At 55.9% G+C, this 19,537-nt stretch overlaps 2 protein-coding genes and 1 pseudogene across 7 annotated transcripts in view; all 3 read right to left on the bottom strand.

Moving 5' to 3' along the window:
- LOC146403286 (retinol dehydrogenase 16-like) overlaps positions 1 to 9,824 on the bottom strand; it is a 16,337-nt gene extending 6,513 nt beyond the window's left edge. Inside the window, exons 1-5 of one of the 3 annotated variants that reach the window (XM_084956110.1) lie at positions 7,404 to 9,824; positions 4,953 to 5,004; positions 4,154 to 4,345; positions 1,833 to 1,963; positions 250 to 1,754 (exon numbers count right to left, since the gene is read on the bottom strand). The gene's annotated coding sequence lies outside the window, so the exon portion shown is untranslated. Of the gene's footprint in view, positions 1 to 249; positions 1,964 to 4,153; positions 4,346 to 4,952; positions 5,005 to 7,403 lie in introns of those variants that run through there. The other 2 variants (XM_084956111.1, XM_084956112.1) reach the window with 2 other exon arrangements.
- On the bottom strand, positions 7,009 to 9,824 carry LOC146403287 (17-beta-hydroxysteroid dehydrogenase type 6 pseudogene; annotated as a pseudogene). The gene is made up of 2 exons (XR_014803394.1): positions 9,698 to 9,824; positions 7,009 to 7,718 (listed from the first exon to the last, which is right to left on the bottom strand). The product of XR_014803394.1 is annotated as a 17-beta-hydroxysteroid dehydrogenase type 6 pseudogene (transcript).
- A 1,277-nt stretch (positions 9,825 to 11,101) lies between these two features.
- Positions 11,102 to 18,031, bottom strand: LOC100626199 (retinol dehydrogenase 16). Of its 3 annotated transcripts, none has more exons than XM_021091813.2 (5): positions 17,905 to 18,031; positions 15,613 to 15,927; positions 13,227 to 13,485; positions 12,097 to 12,260; positions 11,102 to 11,536 (listed from the first exon to the last, which is right to left on the bottom strand). In XM_021091813.2, exons 2-5 carry the CDS (start codon positions 15,923 to 15,925, stop codon positions 11,319 to 11,321), a joined length of 954 nt encoding a protein of 317 aa, XP_020947472.2. In that variant the 5' UTR covers positions 15,926 to 15,927; positions 17,905 to 18,031; the 3' UTR covers positions 11,102 to 11,318. The 3 variants fall into 3 exon arrangements, with proteins under 3 accessions (XP_020947472.2, XP_020947469.2, XP_020947468.2); XM_021091810.2 differs by having other exon boundaries at positions 16,436 to 18,031; XM_021091809.2 differs by lacking the exon at positions 17,905 to 18,031 and adding an exon at positions 16,436 to 17,493 and having other exon boundaries at positions 15,613 to 16,138.
- Between the last annotated feature and the right edge of the window lie 1,506 nt (positions 18,032 to 19,537).

Genomic DNA, 19,537 nt, shown 5'->3' on the forward strand with positions numbered 1-19,537 from the left:
CATGCCTCCTGATTTCCCTCCCCCTCCGCTCTCCCCCCACCCACACAATCCGCCCCCCCCACCCCGCCCCACCACTAACACAGACACCCTCTGGACCTTTATAACCTAGGATCCATGGCTCAGAACTACCTTCGCTCTTTTTCCTATTTAATTCTGTGACCAGGGTCTCTGAGAACTGGGGGTCCTTACAAAGGGAATACCCTTGGAATCAAGACACACGGGGCTTCCAAACCCAGCTCGGCTACCAACCTGTGTGTGACCCTGGCAGCTGGCTTAGCCTCTGGGCCTGGCTTCCCCCTCGGGCTCAGCACACAGGATGCACTCCTGAAAGACTAAGTCCCCCTCCGCCCCTCCAGGACTAGGAGGAGAAGCCAAAAGAGAGCAAGGCCTCTCCCGATCCAGTCGCTCTCTGGGACACAAAGGTGTTCTGGCACCAGTGGGGGTGTCTGAGCTCAGAGGCAAAGAGCGGGGACGAGAAGGGAGTGGGGGACACAGGCAAGGCTGAGACTTCTCCCAGAGGCTGGGAGGGCTGATGGAAGGACTCACGCAAAGCTGGTCTGACAGGCGTTCCCCCTGCACTCTCCGAAGATGCCCTCCCCACAGCCCCGGGTGCCCAGCTACACTGCCCTCTGTCTGCCCTCCCGTGCCAAGGTCCCGCCCTGCCCTGCACCACCCCCAGAAGCCACACCACTCAGACACTGAGGAAAGACGGGCACAAAAGACTGGTTTGGACTGTGACAAAAGTTAATGGGAAATCCAAGTCCCCCAAAGCGGGGAGGGCTGGGAAGCCCAATCCCTGGGAAAAGGGGGGAGTTGAGTTCGTACCAGGGTGAAGAGGGCGAGGACGAGGGAGCTGCCCCCCCAGGGAGGCTCCAGAAGGGACTGGAGACAGGGGCTGTCACAGGGAGGGGAGGATGCCAGGCGCTCAAGGGGCTGGAACCATCAGGGGCCCTGAGCTGCGAGCGGGGCAGGGACATCAGGAGCCAGGTGCTCGGCGCTGGCCAGCGCCTCCCTGTCCACACGTCTCACAGCTCCCACCTCCCACCGCCGAGGCAGCTCAGGCCAGAGGCCCTGGCAGCGAAGGAAGGAGAGGCTGCCCCGAGGAACCAGAGGCTCAAGTGCCCCTGGAACCGCCCCCCCCTCCCCCAGCAGCCGGAAAACACAGAGCCGGGCACAGACTCGGCCTCTCCTTGGAACCGTCACCTGCAGGAGCTCACTGTGGTCCTGAGAGTCTTTGTCCCTCAACGTGGCAGGTGGCCGCAGCAATCGAGAGCCTGGTCCTGCAGAAGCCAGCCCGTCCCTGCCTCCTGGGGCTCGACCGGGACCCTCCCACAAGGGCTTCCACAGGGGGAGGAGGAAGAAGCCAAGGATGAAGGATGGTGCCCTGGACACTGTCGGGAAGCCAGGGGACAGGCACATCCTGGGCAAACACAACCCCTGCTGACACATGAGGTCGCGGTTTCTTTACTCAGAGAAACAGACCTTTTGCTGCTCCGAGACCACTAAGCCTGCAGCCATAACATCCCAAGGAGCCTTGCAGCACAACGTCCCAGCCCTCAGGCCACCGGCTTCCTCCTCCTGAATCCTGACCTTAGAGTGAGGCTCGCGGGGCTCTCAGGGGTTTCAAACCACATTTAGGTGGGAACCAGCACGAGAATATCAGGAGAGTCAGTAAGAGAGCAAAGCGGCCTGAGGTGACACTCACTCACCTGGGAGCTTCAGGGGACACAGCGAGAAATCCTTCAGAGTCAACCCTGTCAGGGAGACCTCTGCCTAAGTCTCTTCACCTTACATCCTGGGAGTGGCAGTGGGGTCACATTCCAGGGCCATACCTGGGAGCCTCATGTGAGGTGGAGCTGACACACATACCCCCTGGCGTAGCCCAAGGGAATCTCAGTGGCACCACTGTCCAGAGTCAGGCCATCCCCCAGCCATTTCCTTGTCTCCATCCACGTTGAGTCCTCTGAAGAAAGAGAGGCTTAGTTGCAAGTGGGGTTGCTGGAAGGTGCAGAGAGTGAAGGAGAATTGTGCAAGTTTGTTTTCACTCCTACATATATACTCCCTAAATTGTAGGGTGGAGACCCTAAAATGTAGAGACACACCAGTGCCTTCAAGTGTTGAATATCTGACACTTGGAGGACAAGAAGATTGGGGATGGGTGTTCACTGACCCTACTCAACTCACCAAGGACCAGGATGGCGAAGGGAAGGAGTTGAGGGCCAGGAAAACCAAGGGGAGCTTCCTTGTGGCCGTTCTTTGGACCCCAATGGCATGGGTTTCAGCCTCTGCACACGTACATCAGACCAGACTTGACACCCTCCCCAAGGCAGGAAGCCTGGAGGAGGAGGAAGGGGGCTCTGCTGGGGGTCTGGGGGGAGGACTTGGGCTGGTTTGCAGGCCCTTCTTTTTCAGTGTATTTCTTATTCTGCCTTGTCTGAGCTGGGGACCTTGAGTCATAGTTCACACTGCGGGCCAAGCAACTCATATTAGTGCAGCACCCAACCTTCTGTAGGATGAGCAAGGAGGGCCAGGAGTTGGTTACCTCACAGTTTGTCTGACATTCTGGGGATTCCTGGGGGTGAGTCCAAGCCTCCTAAAGGGTCCTCCTAAAATACCCGACCAAGGCTATAAAGTCAATTAGTGACCCTTTATTTTCTTTCAGTTGCTTGGTATGTCTGGCTCTATGCTTGTGTGTGTGTGTAATAATATAAAAATCTGGTCTCTTCAAATCAGGTTTTGCATTTAAGAGGAGATGGATTGACCTTGAGTGGCTGACACTACAGCCTTGAAGGATTCAGAGACCCTTGAGGATCGTACCGCTCATTTCCGTCTCCTCAGTGCGCCCGTGTTGGGCACCAAGCATTCACTACAGGTTTGTGTTTCAGCATCACGGCAACACCTGACCTCACTCTCTTTTTGCTTGAAAATGGTGAGCCCTTCTACAACCTAAGGCTCCCTTAAAGATTCCATACCCTCGATTTCGAACTGAAGGAGAAAAACGAAGACACCTGGTGAGGTCCCTCCCATTCCAATTTGTACTCAGCCCAGGAATCTGCACAACTTGGTGCAAATGCTTCTCCACCGAGTCCATCCTCAGAGCATCATGAAAAGAGTGGAGGCAGTCAGGCTCTCGGGAGGCCCTGAGAAATCAAGGGAATTCCTGCCCAGCACACAGTAGGTGCTCAGTCAAGGGAAGCAGAAAACATAAGGCTGGGGTCCAGAAGGGACTCCTACTCTCCTCCACTGGAGAGTGCGGGGAGGGTATCTGGGCTGGGGACCCCGGGGATGGCAGAACCTGGGGGGTGGTGACTCGAAAGGAGGGGACAGGAGTTCCCGTCGTGGCGAAGTGGTTAATGAATCCAACTAGGAACCATGAGGTTGCGGGTTCGATCCCTGTCCTTGCTCAGTGGGTTAACGATCCGGCGTTGCCATGAGCTGTGGTGTAGGTTGCAGACGCGGCTTGGATCCAGCGTTGCTGTGGCCCTGGTGTAGACTGGTGGCTACAGCTCCCATTCGACCCCTAGCCTGGGAACCTCCATATGCCGCAGGAGCGGCCCGAGAAATAGCAAAAAGACAAAAACAAAAACAAAAAACAAAAAAAAAAAAGAAAGAAAGGAGGGGACAGAGGGAGGGCCACAGAGAGGTGGCTGGTGAGGGAGAGGCCAGATGTCCTCAGGGAAGGGTCTGGGCCTGCCAGTCCCTTAGACACCTCTCCTCGACTGTCCATTCTTGAGTCTAAGCCTGTGACCTAAGGCCACTTGATGAACCCCCAAAAGACACGTTAGCCCCTCACTTCAGTGGAGGAGGGGATGACCCCACTTCTCTCTTCAAATCCTCCTCAGCTCACCCCACCACTCACCCCTTCACTTGCAGGAGATCATCTGACTCTTCCTCTCCTAGACACACACCCCTCTGCCCCCCCAAGGCCATGGCTCCAATCACTGGGCCTGGGTCAACTGTCAATGTTTATTTTAAGGAAAATTTAATCCATGGAAACGCATGGTTTCAAGACAAAACAAAACCTGGTTTCTGTGTCCTCTCTCAGGACCCCCACTGAGAACACCGCCTTCCAGCCAAGGTCTCCTGAGCTGGCACCCAGGCTGCTGTGTCAGGCTGGTGGCCACTCTCCACCCTCACCCCTGCCCACAGGAACCTTCAGGGGAGATGGGCCTTCACGTCCATGTCCATTTCTAGCTCACAGGAGGGAGAGACGGCCAGGGCCAGGGCACACCCAGAAGAGGCAGACTGGGACAGAGGGTGGGGGCTGATGTCCTCCCAGCTGCTCACGCCCTCCTCTGGATTGTTCAGAGTGGCAGGAAGGCCTAAGGTCCAGGGCCCTGAGAGGCTGGTAAGAAACAAGACACAGACATGAGCTATTGGTCCCAGCTCCTCACCACAAAACTTGCTTCTTTTTTTTTTTTTTTTTTTTTTTTTTGTCTTTTTGCTATTTCTTTGGGCCGCTCCCACGGCACATGGAGGTTCCCAGGCTAGGGGCGAATTGGAGCTGTAGCCCCTGGCCTACGCCAGAGCCACAGCAACGCGGGATCTGAGCCGTGTCTGCAACCTACACCACAGCTCACGGCAACACCGGATCCTTAACCCACTGAGCAAGGGCAGGGACCGAACCCGCAACCTCATGGTTCCTAGTCGGATTCGTTAACCACTGTGCCACAACGGGACCTCCAAAACTTGCTTCTATATCCTAATATCCCCAGAGTCCTGAGTCATGTCCCCTGAGTCATCGCCTGGGGACGATGTGGGGAGGAGGTGGGATGGGTGTCCCTGGTGACATAGAAGCCCTCTCCCCACTATATTTCCCTCCCATGGATGCCTCCCCTCCCTAACACACCCAGCTCTCTACTATGTCCTCTAGTCTCTGGTTATGAAAAACAAGGAATGTCACTCACAATCTGGTTCTACAAGTATTAAGTATCAGTCACTGCATTGCTCACCTACAATATATCCTGAAAGGTATTCAGAGTAAAGATCAGGATGAGGGATCTGCTGTGAGAAAAGAGCAAAACAGGCCCTTAGATAGTTAGATATACTTCAGGAGAAATTCTTTATGACTGTGGGATCTTGCATTTTTCCATATTTGGGAAAGCCCTAAAATCATTAACTGAGATATCTGTTCCTTGTGACTAGAAGCAACCTTCTGGTGAGATGTATGTTTGATTGAACCCAGAGGAAGAAATGTTATGATGAGGGTATTGTTCTATAAAGAGTTTGAATATTTTTTCCAAATATTTTGCAAACTTACACTTCTTAGCACTAAATCCTACCAGTTATGGAGCAAGCAACACTTAAGCTATTGCCTCTAATTCCCCTCACGTTCAAGAAGAAAAAAGTGATGGTGAAAGACCAGAGCAAAACAGATGGGTCACATCTGGGTGCACATCGGTTGGGAAAAATATTTCTGAAATCCCAGGTGTGGGGGAACAGGTTCACAGGGCTGGCACCGACCTCAGGGGACTGGCTTTGAAACACCTGTATCAATATTGAGCAATGTCCCTGGGGGAATCTGTGGAATCCTAAGGGATAACCTTCACGAAGAGGCAAAGATGCTCTTCTTTTCTCCTTTCCAAACTTAGCAAGTATTTCACCCTCTACCCCAGAGAAATCCACCCTTTCCTCCCACCCACACAGAAGCACAGTCTAGCCCCATGCTCCTGGGTTCACAGTTCATCCAGCTTGGGAAAACCCTCTTTGCAAGACTGAAAAACACAATCCCAATTACTTAACAACTTATCAACCTACAGACTTCAGGGCCACAGGAAAGGGGTCAGAGGAGTCGGGGCAGGGGCTGGGGAAAGGATTGACACAAACAGTAGTGTCCATCCCCTTCTTGGTAGGTAATATGCCCACCCTTGTAGGAAGCATATTCTCCCAACATATTTGGCATGACACACCCAAACAATATACATGGTAATATTATTGTAAAATACAGGGAATAAAGCAAATTTTTTTAATAACTGTAAATGGAATGTAAGCTTGAAAAAACTGTATTTTAAAATTTTTAAAGGCAAAAACAATCAAAAAAACAACCAACAAGAAAATGTGGAAGTTCCCGTCGTGGCGCAGTGGTTAACGAATCCGACTAGGAACCATGAGGTTGCGGGTTCGGTCCCTGCCCTTGCTCAGTGGGTTAACGATCTGGCGTTGCCGTGAGCTGTGGTGTAGGTTGCGGACGCGGCTCGGATCCTGTGTTGCTGTGGCTCTGGCATAGGCCGGTGGCTACAGCTCCGATTTGACCCCTAGCCTGGGAATCTCCATATGCCGCAGGAGCGGCCCAAGAAATAGCAAAAAGACAAAAAAAAAAAAAAATTATGTGGTTGGGTTTTTGTTTGTTTGTTTGTTTTGTCTTTTTGCCTTTTCTAGGGCCGCTCCTGCGGCATATGGAGGTTCCCAGGCTACGGGTCTAATCAGAGCTGTAGAAGCCGGTCTACGCCAGAGCCACAGCAACTGGGGATCCAAGCCATGTCTGCAAACTATAGCACAGCTCAAGGCAACGCTGGATCCTTAACCCACTGAGCAAGGCCAGGGATTGAACCCACAACCTCATGGTTCCTGGTCACATTCATTTCCACTGCGCCATGATGGGAACCACTAATCTTTTTTTTTGTTTTTTGACCATGTTTTACATGTATACCAAGATGAAAGAAATTAAGCTCTTCCCTCCTCCAGTAAAACACAGTGACAGCTATAGATGAAAAAGAGAGGGAGTTCCCCTGGTGGTTCAGCGGAAATGAATCTGGCTAGCGTCAATGAGGACGCAGGTTCAACCCCTGTCCTCACTCAAGGGTTAAGGATCTGGTGTTTCGGAGAGCTGTGGTATAGGTCACAGACATGGCTTGGAAATGATGTTGGAGTGGCCCTGGTATACAACAGCAGCTGTAGCTGTGGTTCACTCCTAGCTTGGAAAGTTCCAAATGCCTCTGGTGTAGCCCTAAAAGCAAAAACAAAACAGAGCAAACACATGTCAAGTGCTGAGAACACAGCCCAGCTCCAAAGCCACCCTCTACCCCCGCCACCTGTGCAGCCTCCCAGCCAGAGACCCCGGCCCCAGCCCTCCTCCAGAAAGTGGGCCCTGAGCACCCTGGGAGCACCCTGGTCACTCAGCATCAAGAAACCCAGACCTCCTGCTCAGACAGGAGGGGACACCAGGCAGGAGGTCTGCAAGGACACAGCCCCAGCAGGGAACACTCTCCCCAAACTGCAGAGCCCCACGGTCGGGAGGGGGGCCCCGGGAGGGCAGAGGCTGGGCTGGGCAGCTGCGTGAGGGCAAGAACACAGGGAGGACCCCAAGGCCTGGAAAACACGCTGGGACTCTTCCCCGGGGAGCTGACAGGGGGCCTCCCCTTCACACAGACACAGGACTCGGACGTGAGACAGCTGGGTGGTACCTCTGTCCCCCACACGCTCCTTCACCCACTCCTTGGCCGCAGCGACGCTCTCTGTCTTGGTCACGTCCAGGAGCACCGTCTCCAGCCTGTCTGACGTCTGCTTCCTCAGCTGCTGGGCCCCCTGCTCCGTCAGACATGCAGCCAGGACCCTCAAGCCCCGCAGGTCCAGCTGCCTGGCCAGCAGGTTCCCGAAGCCCGAGTCACAGCCCGTGATGAGGACATACTTGTCCCTCAGGTGGCTCACCACCTGCCTCTCCCGCTGCCAGCGCAGGAGGTAGTACAGGCCCACGAGGACCGCCAGGTACACCCACATGGCTTTGCAGGGGACAGAAACAGACAGGCTGGGGTAAGACTGGAGTTTGGCTGCTGCCCAAACAGGAGGACTTACGAACAGACAGGCTATTGGTTGGCCGGTCAGCCTCAGGCTCTCTGGCAGGGAGTCCTCAAGTCTTTCCTGATCATCATTCTTGCTGAGCACCCTTGCTTCTGGTCAAACATGCGTGTTACACCATTTCCAACATATGACACTGCACGTTCATCCAACCCATTAGGCCACGTGCACTATTCCTGCCTTCCCACGCCTCCTGATTTCCCTCCCCCTCCGCTCTCCCCCCACCCACACAATCCGCCCCCCCCACCCTGCCCCACCACTAACACAGACACCCTCTGGACCTTTATAACCTAGGATCCAAGGCTCAGAACTACCTTCGCTCTTTTTCCTATTTAATTCTGTGACCAGGGTCTCTGAGAACTGGGGGTCCTTACAAAGGGAATACCCTTGGAATCAAGACACACGGGGCTTCCAAACCCAGCTCGGCTACCAACCTGTGTGTGACCCTGGCAGCTGGCTTAGCCTCTGGGCCTGGCTTCCCCCTCGGGCTCAGCACACAGGATGCACTCCTGAAAGACTAAGTCCCCCTCCGCCCCTCCAGGACTAGGAGGAGAAGCCAAAAGAGAGCAAGGCCTCTCCCGATCCAGTCGCTCTCTGGGACACAAAGGTGTTCTGGCACCAGTGGGGGTGTCTGAGCTCAGAGGCAAAGAGCGGGGACGAGAAGGGAGTGGGGGACACAGGCAAGGCTGAGACTTCTCCCAGAGGCTGGGAGGGCTGATGGAAGGACTCACGCAAAGCTGGTCTGACAGGCGTTCCCCCTGCACTCTCCGAAGATGCCCTCCCCACAGCCCCGGGTGCCCAGCTACACTGCCCTCTGTCTGCCCTCCCGTGCCAAGGTCCCGCCCTGCCCTGCACCACCCCCAGAAGCCACACCACTCAGACACTGAGGAAAGACGGGCACAAAAGACTGGTTTGGACTGTGACAAAAGTTAATGGGAAATCCAAGTCCCCCAAAGCGGGGAGGGCTGGGAAGCCCAATCCCTGGGAAAAGGGGGGAGTTGAGTTCGTACCAGGGTGAAGAGGGCGAGGACGAGGGAGCTGCCCCCCCAGGGAGGCTCCAGAAGGGACTGGAGACAGGGGCTGTCACAGGGAGGGGAGGATGCCAGGCGCTCAAGGGGCTGGAACCATCAGGGGCCCTGAGCTGCGAGCGGGGCAGGGACATCAGGAGCCAGGTGCTCGGCGCTGGCCAGCGCCTCCCTGTCCACACGTCTCACAGCTCCCACCTCCCACCGCCGAGGCAGCTCAGGCCAGAGGCCCTGGCAGCGAAGGAAGGAGAGGCTGCCCCGAGGAACCAGAGGCTCAAGTGCCCCTGGAACCGCCCCCCCCTCCCCCAGCAGCCGGAAAACACAGAGCCGGGCACAGACTCGGCCTCTCCTTGGAACCGTCACCTGCAGGAGCTCACTGTGGTCCTGAGAGTCTTTGTCCCTCAACGTGGCAGGTGGCCGCAGCAATCGAGAGCCTGGTCCTGCAGAAGCCAGCCCGTCCCTGCCTCCTGGGGCTCGACCGGGACCCTCCCACAAGGGCTTCCACAGGGGGAGGAGGAAGAAGCCAAGGATGAAGGATGGTGCCCTGGACACTGTCGGGAAGCCAGGGGACAGGCACATCCTGGGCAAACACAACCCCTGCTGACACATGAGGTCGCGGTTTCTTTACTCAGAGAAACAGACCTTTTGCTGCTCCGAGACCACTAAGCCTGCAGCCATAACATCCCAAGGAGCCTTGCAGCACAACGTCCCAGCCCTCAGGCCACCGGCTTCCTCCTCCTGAATCCTGACCTTAGAGTGAGGCTCGCGGGGCTCTCAGGGGTTTCAAACCGCATTCCAGGTGGGAACCAGCTTCCCGGGAAGGGAAGGTCGGGAGAGTCAGTAAGAGAGCAAAGCGGCCTGAGGCGACACTCACTCACCTGGGAGCTGCAAGGGCCTGAAGGAGACGTTCCGGGGAGGCGACCCTGTCAGGGAGACTCACTGACAAGAGTCCCCACAGGGACGTCCTGGGCGGGCAGCTCCCCCAGATTCCAAGGCAGCACCTGTGAGCCTCAGGCGGGCTGCTCAGGACGCGTGCGCCCTCTGCTGGCGCCCCGCAGCGTCTCAGCGGGACCACTGTCAAGAGGGCATCCCACACCCACTCCTTCCATCTTGCCAGCCTGGAATGGGTCCTCTGACAGGGGGACCCGAAGGCAACAGGGGAGCAGCTACCAGGGGAGGAGGCGGCACTAACTGTGCACGCTTGTTTCCAGCCCGAGAGATATGCAGCCCTCCTACCTGGAGCGAGGTCCCAAAATGTACAGAAAAACGCTGCCTTCAGGTGCTGGCTGACTGTCTGGGGCTTGCAGGGTGTGAGAGCTGCAGTGGGGACTCACCCACCCTGTTCTCAGAAAGGACCAGGACACGCAACGGAAGCAGTGAGTGGAAAAACGTCCTTAGAGCAGCTGCATGCGGCCCCTTGGCATGGGTTCCAGCCCTGCACGTGTCCTTCAGACCAGAGATGGCTCTCTCCCCAAGGCAGGAAGCCTGGAGCAGGAGGAAGGGGGCTCTGCTGGGGGCCTGGGGGGAGGACTTGGGCTGGTTTGCAGGCCCTTCTTTTCTTTGCTGTGCACTTCTTGTTCTGCCTTGTCTGAGCTGGGGACCTTGAGTCACAGTCCACACTGTGCTCAGTGGACACTATCTCAGTGCAGCCCTGACCCTGTAGGATCAGTGAGGTGTCCAGGGATTTGGAATCTCACACGCCTTGGCTCCAGCCAAGGTCTACTGAGTTGGCACCTATGTTGACATAGCAGGCTGCTGGTTGCTCTCTATTTCAACAGAGACCTTCACGGGGGAAGGTTTTTTATCCCCCCCGCACCCCCTCACCCATTTGTGTCCTGTGGGAGAGGAAGACTGGACACAGGGAAAGACACATATGAACAGGTGGACAGGGACAGCACAGAGGGGGCTGAAAACTCCCAAGAACTCACACCCTCCCCAAAAGTATGGATTTATCACAGTAGCGCGGGGATCAGAAGGCACTGAGAGGAGTTCCCGTTGTGGCACAGAGGAAACAAATATGACTAGGAACCATGAGGTTGCGGATTCGATCCCTGGCCTTGCTCAGTGGGTTAAGGATCCGGCCTTACCAAGAGCTGCAGTGTAGGTCACAGACGCAGCTCAGATCCCAAGTTGCTGTGGCTGTGGCACAAGCCGTCAGTGGTAGCTCTAAGCAGCCCCCTAGCCTGGCAACTTCCATTGCTGCAGGTGCGGCCCCAAAACGCAAAAAGAAAAAAAAAAGAAGAAGGCGACACTGAGAGACCACTCAAGGAACAGGACACAGGTTATGCTATCAGCCCCTGTTACTCAGCCACAAAACGTGTTCCCTTCTCCATAATATTCCCAGAGTCCTGAGTAATGTCCCCAGAGGAGCCTGGGGAGGAGGGGCATGGGTGTCCCCAGGGATGGGAGAAGCCCTCTCTCCACTCTGTTTCCCTCCCACTGATGCATCCCCGCCTCACACGGTCCCCAGCTCCCCCTGCCATGCACCTCAGTCTTGGGTTACAGGACCTTAGCAGGCCTAGGGGCACCATAGCACATCATGAGATCCATGAGGAAGGTGGGCAAGTAGCTCATGGGGAGGTAGAAGAACTTGGCGTCCCAGCCAGGTGAGTATCGCGTGCGGGGGTGGCAGGAGGTCAGGGCGTGCTCCATGCAGTTGGTCACCAAAGACAGATTCCCAGACCATTGGGGCTTCAATAGGTCATATGTCTTCATGACTGTCCAGAAGGAGAAACCATCCAAACTATTTTCACTTCCCAACCCACGCACTTTCAGAGCAACCCAAAAGTTTCTGAAAATTGCTTGGTCCTCCAAAATCATATTCCAAATTGGAACCATGGTACACTGGGGGGGGCGGGGAGGTCCTAACGCTTAGCCCAGGACCTCACTCCACACTCAGCCTCCTCGGGATCTATCCTGGCAACATGTCCATGGCATAAACTGGAGGTGTCTACAAACACTAGGAATCTAGGCCCCTGGAAGAAAGCTGATTCTAACACCAGCTTGCCATGAGTCCACAGTGTCCTTCCTCTCGGGCTTCAGTATCCTCCCCAAATAATGAGAGTTTCAGAGAGACAGTGGTCCCCAAGTCTACCCAGCCTGGATCCTGAGGTCACCAGTTGGCCACACACGGCCCTGGGGATGGAGCACATGCCCTCACTGTCGTGGGGGAGTCAGAGCCTGGAGGAAGGACCTGAGATTGGACGAGGCGCTAATGACAGACCCTGGCTCCTAGACAAGGGTTTGCTCTTCTCCCCAGGGCCCACAGCTCACTCACAGTTAGCCACGAATGCGTCTCCATAGAGATCCTTGACCTCTGGGCTGGCCTGCTGCCATGCTGCCTGGAGGTTTCCATTAAACACCTCAGCGGCAGTCATATTGGTCATGAAGAAGCCAGGCTCGATCACAGCCACCTTCACCCCAAAGTAGGAGAGCTCCCTCCTGCAAGAAGACACAGGGACAAGGACGTCAGGGTCTTCCAAACCAAAACATGAAAAAATGGTAAAACGACAACATAGGGAATTCCCTGGGGGCCCAGCAGCTAAGGATCGAGCCTGGTCCCTGCTGTGTTGCGGCTTCAATCCATAGCCCTGGAACGTCACGATGCCACAGGCTGGGCCCCCCAAAAATGAAAAAAGACACCAATATACGATTAAGGTGGAATACGCTGGATATTCTGGGAGCTTGTTAAGGACAGAACCTGGGGGGGGAAAAGCATGTGAGGACAGTCTTGCTGCCAGAGAGAGCTTGGTTATTTTTCCAGTCATTGTACACATTCGTGCTTATCAGCTCTAAACCTCGGCAACCATGCTGCAAGGCACCACTCAAACGCTATCCCCTCAAATTCACCTCATATCCAAACAGTCACCAGCTTTGCACACTGCATCTTGCCCAGGCTCCCCCATCCCTTCTGCTACACTAGCCACCCTCTGCCAACTGTCCTCCCAAGAGCATCCACCTGCCTGTGGACACAGCTCCCACACAATCAGAGCCACCTTCCTCCCTGCAGCCGGTGGACTATCTACCCCTGAGTTGATTAAGTAGCTCCCTTGATCAACCGCTTCATGGGAACACTCCCCACAGGCCGCCCAGCACCTAAATACCATCGCCGTGAAGCCCGTGGGAGGGCTGCACACCCAAGTGATATCAGCTCCAACTCTGCCTCCGACACTTTCTGATGTGGGCCCTCATCCCAGGCAGGAAGATGCGGAATCAAACTCTATGGGCCTGGGACCCATGTGGACACCCCAAACACAAAATGCTGCCTCCCAGTAGAGGCCCTACTCAGAGCAAGACAGAGGGAGCTCAAGGGAAGAGCCTCTAAATCTCTGATGACAAGACCCACGTAAAGGCCCCCAGAGGCACAGAAGCAGGAGGACCAAGGCAGGTCTCTGTCCCAGGACATACCTGAGGGAGTCTGAGAAGGCCTCAACGCCGTACTTGGACAGGCAGTAGCCGCCGCCAAAGAGGGACACCCGGCCCATGACACTGGAGACGTTGACCACACGGCCCTTGGTCTTCCTCACGAGGGGCAGCAGCTGCAGGGTCACGTCGACCATCCCCAACAGGTTCACATCCAGCATCACCATGAAGTCCTGCTTGGTCAGCCACTCATTGGGAGCCAGGGGCATGCAAATGCCAGCATTGTTCACCAGGCCCCAGAGTCCTGGGAAGAGTGAGGGCAAAGGACCACCCTGTGCTGGGCCCATGAGTGAGGACTCAGCCCTGGTTCCATGTCACCTGCCATCCAGTGGGGACCTCAGGAGGGAGGCTGCATGGGGAGTGGCTGGAACACATAACAACGTGCTGCCTGCGGGTGTGGGGAGTGCAGCCCCTGGGAGCTGTTGGAGACAGAAGGTAGCTTCCTCCTGACTCAGTCCTCACTGCCCAGCCCCTGCCTGGGGACAATGGGCAAGGACCCAGATTTCAGGAAGGCAGGGCCTGAGGCTGAGGGAAGCTAGTGGGTCCATCGGCTGGAATTTGGGGGGTAAAGTCTGGGGTTCTCACAGCCCATGTTGTCCTGGCAGACGTTAGGAACAGTCACCTACATTTTCAGATTTCCTGAAGCTTCAGTACTGAGAGCGGCACAGGTCGTATGAGGGAAAGAGACACACACAGACAGAGAGAGTGAGGAAGGGAGGGGAAGAGAAGAAGAAAAGAGGCGATGGTGAAAGACCAGAGCAAAACAGATGGGTCACATCTGGGTGCACATCGGTTGGGAAAAACGTTTCCGAAATCCCAGGTGTAGGGGAACAGGTTCACAGGGCTGGCACTGACCTCAGGGGACTGGCTCTGAAACACCTACATCAACATTGTGCAAGGTTCCCACAGCATCTGGGGTGTTCCAGTGGGTATGCCTTCATGGGAAGGGAAGGCGGTCTCCTTTACTCCACACCCACGGAGCACAGATTTCAACCCTTACCCCAGAAAATTCCACCCATTCCTCCCACCTACAGGGGAGGCACCTGTTGCCCCGTCTCCTAAGGGAAGACCCATCCAGCTTCATGGAAACCTCTCTGCAAGATTCAGACACAATCCCAAGGTTTTAAAGAAGACTTAATAACCACCAGACACAGGGCAGCAGGACAGGTATGGGGGATGCCGGGGCAGGGGTGCCGGAAGAATTGACACAGGGAGTTGACTCGCTCCCCTGCTCAGTAACAGGCCCGCTCTTGTAGGAAGTATATTCTCCAACTATTTGTCATGAAAGACACAATCAACGGACATGGTTATAGGGGAGAGAATTGGGTAGAAAAGAAGTTTAGCAAGACATCATCTATGCTGACTATGATGATTGAAAGGTAGGAAACAATTACACTCATACGATGGGGTGCTTTTTGGTAAGTAATGCTGTTGTAAAGCATACTATATGCTCAGTCATAGCTTACCACGTTTTTGAAGAAATTTGTATTGGGTCATGAAATTGCACATTTTCTTTAGTGGAAAGAACAGAATACCAGTTATGTGCAAAATATAATACCATGTATGCAAAGTGTTAACAGTGCTATTCTCTGGGTGGTAAGATTTTGAGAGTTTGGTTTTAATCCCCATACTTCCTGAGTTTCCAAACTGATGATGTGGTGCATCTATACTTACACAATAGAAATTCAAGTTCTTGCCTTCCCAATAAAACACAGGCACAATTGTAGTTTAAGAAAAAAAAAAAAAGAGAGAGAGAGAGAGAGAGAGAGCAGAAGAAAAAGAAAAACAGAAAACTAAGAGAGAGAACTAACTAGAGAGACAGAAGAAACAAACCCTTAGTAGTTTTCTGATTTTCCTCAGACAGGTCCTGAGAGCTCAGTGTCATCGCCAAAAATAGGTGACATTTAAACCAGAGTAGGGACAAATACAGGCCCCAGAAAAAACCTGTCAAGTGCTGAGAACACAGCCCAGCTCCAAAGCCGCCCCCTACCCCCGCCACCCGTGCAGCCTCCCAGCCAGAGACCCCGGCCCCAGCCCTCCTCCAGAAAGTGGGCCCTGAGCACCCTGGGAGCACCCTGGTCACTCAGCATCAAGAAACCCAGACCTCCTGCTCAGACAGGAGGGGACACCAGGCAGGAGGTCTGCAAGGACACAGCCCCAGCAGGGAACACTCTCCCCAAACTGCAGAGCCCCACGGTCGGGAGGGGGGCCCCGGGAGGGCAGAGGCTGGGCTGGGCAGCTGCGTGAGGGCAAGAACACAGGGAGGACCCCAAGGCCTGGAAAACACGCTGGGACTCTTCCCCGGGGAGCTGACAGGGGGCCTCCCCTTCACACAGACACAGGACTCGGACGTGAGACAGCTGGGTGGTACCTCTGTCCCCCACACGCTCCTTCACCCACTCCTTGGCCGCAGCGACGCTCTCTGTCTTGGTCACGTCCAGGAGCACCGTCTCCAGCCTGTCTGACGTCTGCTTCCTCAGCTGCTGGGCCCCCTGCTCCGTCAGACATGCAGCCAGGACCCTCAAGCCCCGCAGGTCCAGCTGCCTGGCCAGCAGGTTCCCGAAGCCCGAGTCACAGCCCGTGATGAAGACATACTTGTCCCTCAGGTGGCTCACCACCTGCCTCTCCCGCTGCCAGCGCAGGAGGTAGTACAGGCCCACGAGGACCGCCAGGTACACCCACATGGCTTTGCAGGGGACAGAAACAGACAGGCTGGGGTCAGACTGGATTTGGCTGCTGCTCAAACAGGAGGACTTACGAACAGACAGGCTATTGGTTGGCCGGTCAGCCTCAGGCTCTCTGGCAGGGAGTCCTCAAGTCTTTCCTGATCATCATTCTTGCTGAGCACCCTTGCTTCTGGTCAAACATGCGTGTTACACCATTTCCAACATATGACACTGCACGTTCATCCAACCCATTAGGCCACGTGCACTATTCCTGCCTTCCCACGCCTCCTGATTTCCCTCCCCCTCCGCTCTCCCCCCACCCACACAATCCGCCCCCCCACCCCGCCCCACCACTAACACAGACACCCTCTGGACCTTTATAACCTAGGATCCAAGGCTCAGAACTACCTTCGCTCTTTTTCCTATTTAATTCTGTGACCAGGGTCTCTGAGAACTGGGGGTCCTTACAAAGGGAATACCCTTGGAATCAAGACACACGGGGCTTCCAAACCCAGCTCGGCTACCAACCTGTGTGTGACCCTGGCAGCTGGCTTAGCCTCTGGGCCTGGCTTCCCCCTCGGGCTCAGCACACAGGATGCACTCCTGAAAGACTAAGTCCCCCTCCGCCCCTCCAGGACTAGGAGGAGAAGCCAAAAGAGAGCAAGGCCTCTCCCGATCCAGTCGCTCTCTGGGACACAAAGGTGTTCTGGCACCAGTGGGGGTGTCTGAGCTCAGAGGCAAAGAGCGGGGACGAGAAGGGAGTGGGGGACACAGGCAAGGCTGAGACTTCTCCCAGAGGCTGGGAGGGCTGATGGAAGGACTCACGCAAAGCTGGTCTGACAGGCGTTCCCCCTGCACTCTCCGAAGATGCCCTCCCCACAGCCCCGGGTGCCCAGCTACACTGCCCTCTGTCTGCCCTCCCGTGCCAAGGTCCCGCCCTGCCCTGCACCACCCCCAGAAGCCACACCACTCAGACACTGAGGAAAGACGGGCACAAAAGACTGGTTTGGACTGTGACAAAAGTTAATGGGAAATCCAAGTCCCCCAAAGCGGGGAGGGCTGGGAAGCCCAATCCCTGGGAAAAGGGGGGAGTTGAGTTCGTACCAGGGTGAAGAGGGCGAGGACGAGGGAGCTGCCCCCCCAGGGAGGCTCCAGAAGGGACTGGAGACAGGGGCTGTCACAGGGAGGGGAGGATGCCAGGCGCTCAAGGGGCTGGAACCATCAGGGGCCCTGAGCTGCGAGCGGGGCAGGGACATCAGGAGCCAGGTGCTCGGCGCTGGCCAGCGCCTCCCTGTCCACACGTCTCACAGCTCCCACCTCCCACCGCCGAGGCAGCTCAGGCCAGAGGCCCTGGCAGCGAAGGAAGGAGAGGCTGCCCCGAGGAACCAGAGGCTCAAGTGCCCCTGGAACCGCCCCCCCCTCCCCCAGCAGCCGGAAAACACAGAGCCGGGCACAGACTCGGCCTCTCCTTGGAACCGTCACCTGCAGGAGCTCACTGTGGTCCTGAGAGTCTTTGTCCCTCAACGTGGCAGGTGGCCGCAGCAATCGAGAGCCTGGTCCTGCAGAAGCCAGCCCGTCCCTGCCTCCTGGGGCTCGACCGGGACCCTCCCACAAGGGCTTCCACAGGGGGAGGAGGAAGAAGCCAAGGATGAAGGATGGTGCCCTGGACACTGTCGGGAAGCCAGGGGACAGGCACATCCTGGGCAAACACAACCCCTGCTGACACATGAGGTCGCGGTTTCTTTACTCAGAGAAACAGACCTTTTGCTGCTCCGAGACCACTAAGCCTGCAGCCATAACATCCCAAGGAGCCTTGCAGCACAACGTCCCAGCCCTCAGGCCACCGGCTTCCTCCTCCTGAATCCTGACCTTAGAGTGAGGCTCGCGGGGCTCTCAGGGGTTTCAAACCGCATTCCAGGTGGGAACCAGCTTCCCGGGAAGGGAAGGTCGGGAGAGTCAGTAAGAGAGCAAAGCGGCCTGAGGCGACACTCACTCACCTGGGAGCTGCAAGGGCCTGAAGGAGACGTTCCGGGGAGGCGACCCTGTCAGGGAGACTCACTGACAAGAGTCCCCACAGGGACGTCCTGGGCGGGCAGCTCCCCCAGATTCCAAGGCAGCACCTGTGAGCCTCAGGCGGGCTGCTCAGGACGCGTGCGCCCTCTGCTGGCGCCCCGCAGCGTCTCAGCGGGACCACTGTCAAGAGGGCATCCCACACCCACTCCTTCCATCTTGCCAGCCTGGAATGGGTCCTCTGACAGGGGGACCCGAAGGCAACAGGGGAGCAGCTACCAGGGGAGGAGGCGGCACTAACTGTGCACGCTTGTTTCCAGCCCGAGAGATATGCAGCCCTCCTACCTGGAGCGAGGTCCCAAAATGTACAGAAAAACGCTGCCTTCAGGTGCTGGCTGACTGTCTGGGGCTTGCAGGGTGTGAGAGCTGCAGTGGGGACTCACCCACCCTGTTCTCAGAAAGGACCAGGACACGCAACGGAAGCAGTGAGTGGAAAAACGTCCTTAGAGCAGCTGCATGCGGCCCCTTGGCATGGGTTCCAGCCCTGCACGTGTCCTTCAGACCAGAGATGGCTCTCTCCCCAAGGCAGGAAGCCTGGAGCAGGAGGAAGGGGGCTCTGCTGGGGGCCTGGGGGGAGGACTTGGGCTGGTTTGCAGGCCCTTCTTTTCTTTGCTGTGCACTTCTTGTTCTGCCTTGTCTGAGCTGGGGACCTTGAGTCACAGTCCACACTGTGCTCAGTGGACACTATCTCAGTGCAGCCCTGACCCTGTAGGATCAGTGATGTGTCCAGGGCCTTGGAACCTCCCAGTTCTTGACATTTGGGAGAGGATTCCTGGGTGTGCGTCCAAACCTTCAAAACACATACCACCAAGTTATAAAGTGAATAATTGATGCTTTGATTTCAGTTTGTATACTATGTCTGGGGCTTCCTCTGTGTCTCTCTGTTTTTACATGTGTGTGTGCGCCTGTTTGTGTGTGTGTGTGTGTGTGTGTGTGTGTGCACGTGTATATAGTAATTTAAAAACCTGGAGTCATCAGATTAACCGTGAAGCTCTAGCATGCATCTGAGTGCGTAAATGTCTCAACTGGCATTTTAACGGTAAAATAATCATTGGAAATTTTGACCAATAGAATAATCAATTGAAGATGCCTGCCCACAGCCCTGGGTGCCCAGCTACACTGCCCTCTGTATGCCCATCTGTGCCGAGGTCCTGCCTTGCCCTGCACCACACCCAGAAACCAGACCACTCAGATGCTGAGGGAAGATGGGCACAAAAGACTGGTTTGGACTGTGATAAAAGTTAATGGGAAATCCAAGTCCCCCAAGCAGGGAGGGCTGGGAAACCCAATCCCTGGGAAAAGGGGGGAGTTGAGTTTGTATCAGGGTGAAGAGGGGGAGGACAAGGGAGCTGCCCCCCGGGAGGCTCAAGAAGGGACTAGAGACTGGTCCCCAGAAAAGCTCTGTATGGAGGGGCTTTCACAGGGAGGGGAGGATCCCAGTCTCTAGAGGGATTAGAACAGAGCTGGTGAGCAGTGCACCTCCTACATGGCACCCCTGTGGCCTCTGATGGACTGGTCTCCAGCCCTGTTCAAGTTACCAACGGGACCTGCTTCTCCCAC

This window comes from Sus scrofa, chromosome 5 (assembly GCF_054392235.1).
Source record: "Sus scrofa isolate SSC_HxYL_T2T_F1_AM1 chromosome 5, Sscrofa_HxYL_maternal_Yorkshire_Landrace_v2.0, whole genome shotgun sequence".
Taxonomy (NCBI): domain Eukaryota; kingdom Metazoa; phylum Chordata; class Mammalia; order Artiodactyla; family Suidae; genus Sus; species Sus scrofa.

Coding starts and splice junctions, on each gene's coding strand:
- LOC100626199 (XM_021091813.2), bottom strand. CDS start 15,925: ATGTGGGTGTACCTGGCGGTCCTCGTGGGCCTGTACTACCTCCTGCGC. Junction 13,486..15,612: donor GGAGCGTGTGGGGGACAGAG/GTACCACCCAGC, acceptor CACTCTTCCCAG/GACTCTGGGGCCTGGTGAAC. Junction 11,537..12,096: donor AGACGCATTCGTGGCTAACT/GTGAGTGAGCTG, acceptor CCTTCTGGACAG/TCATGAAGACATATGACCTA.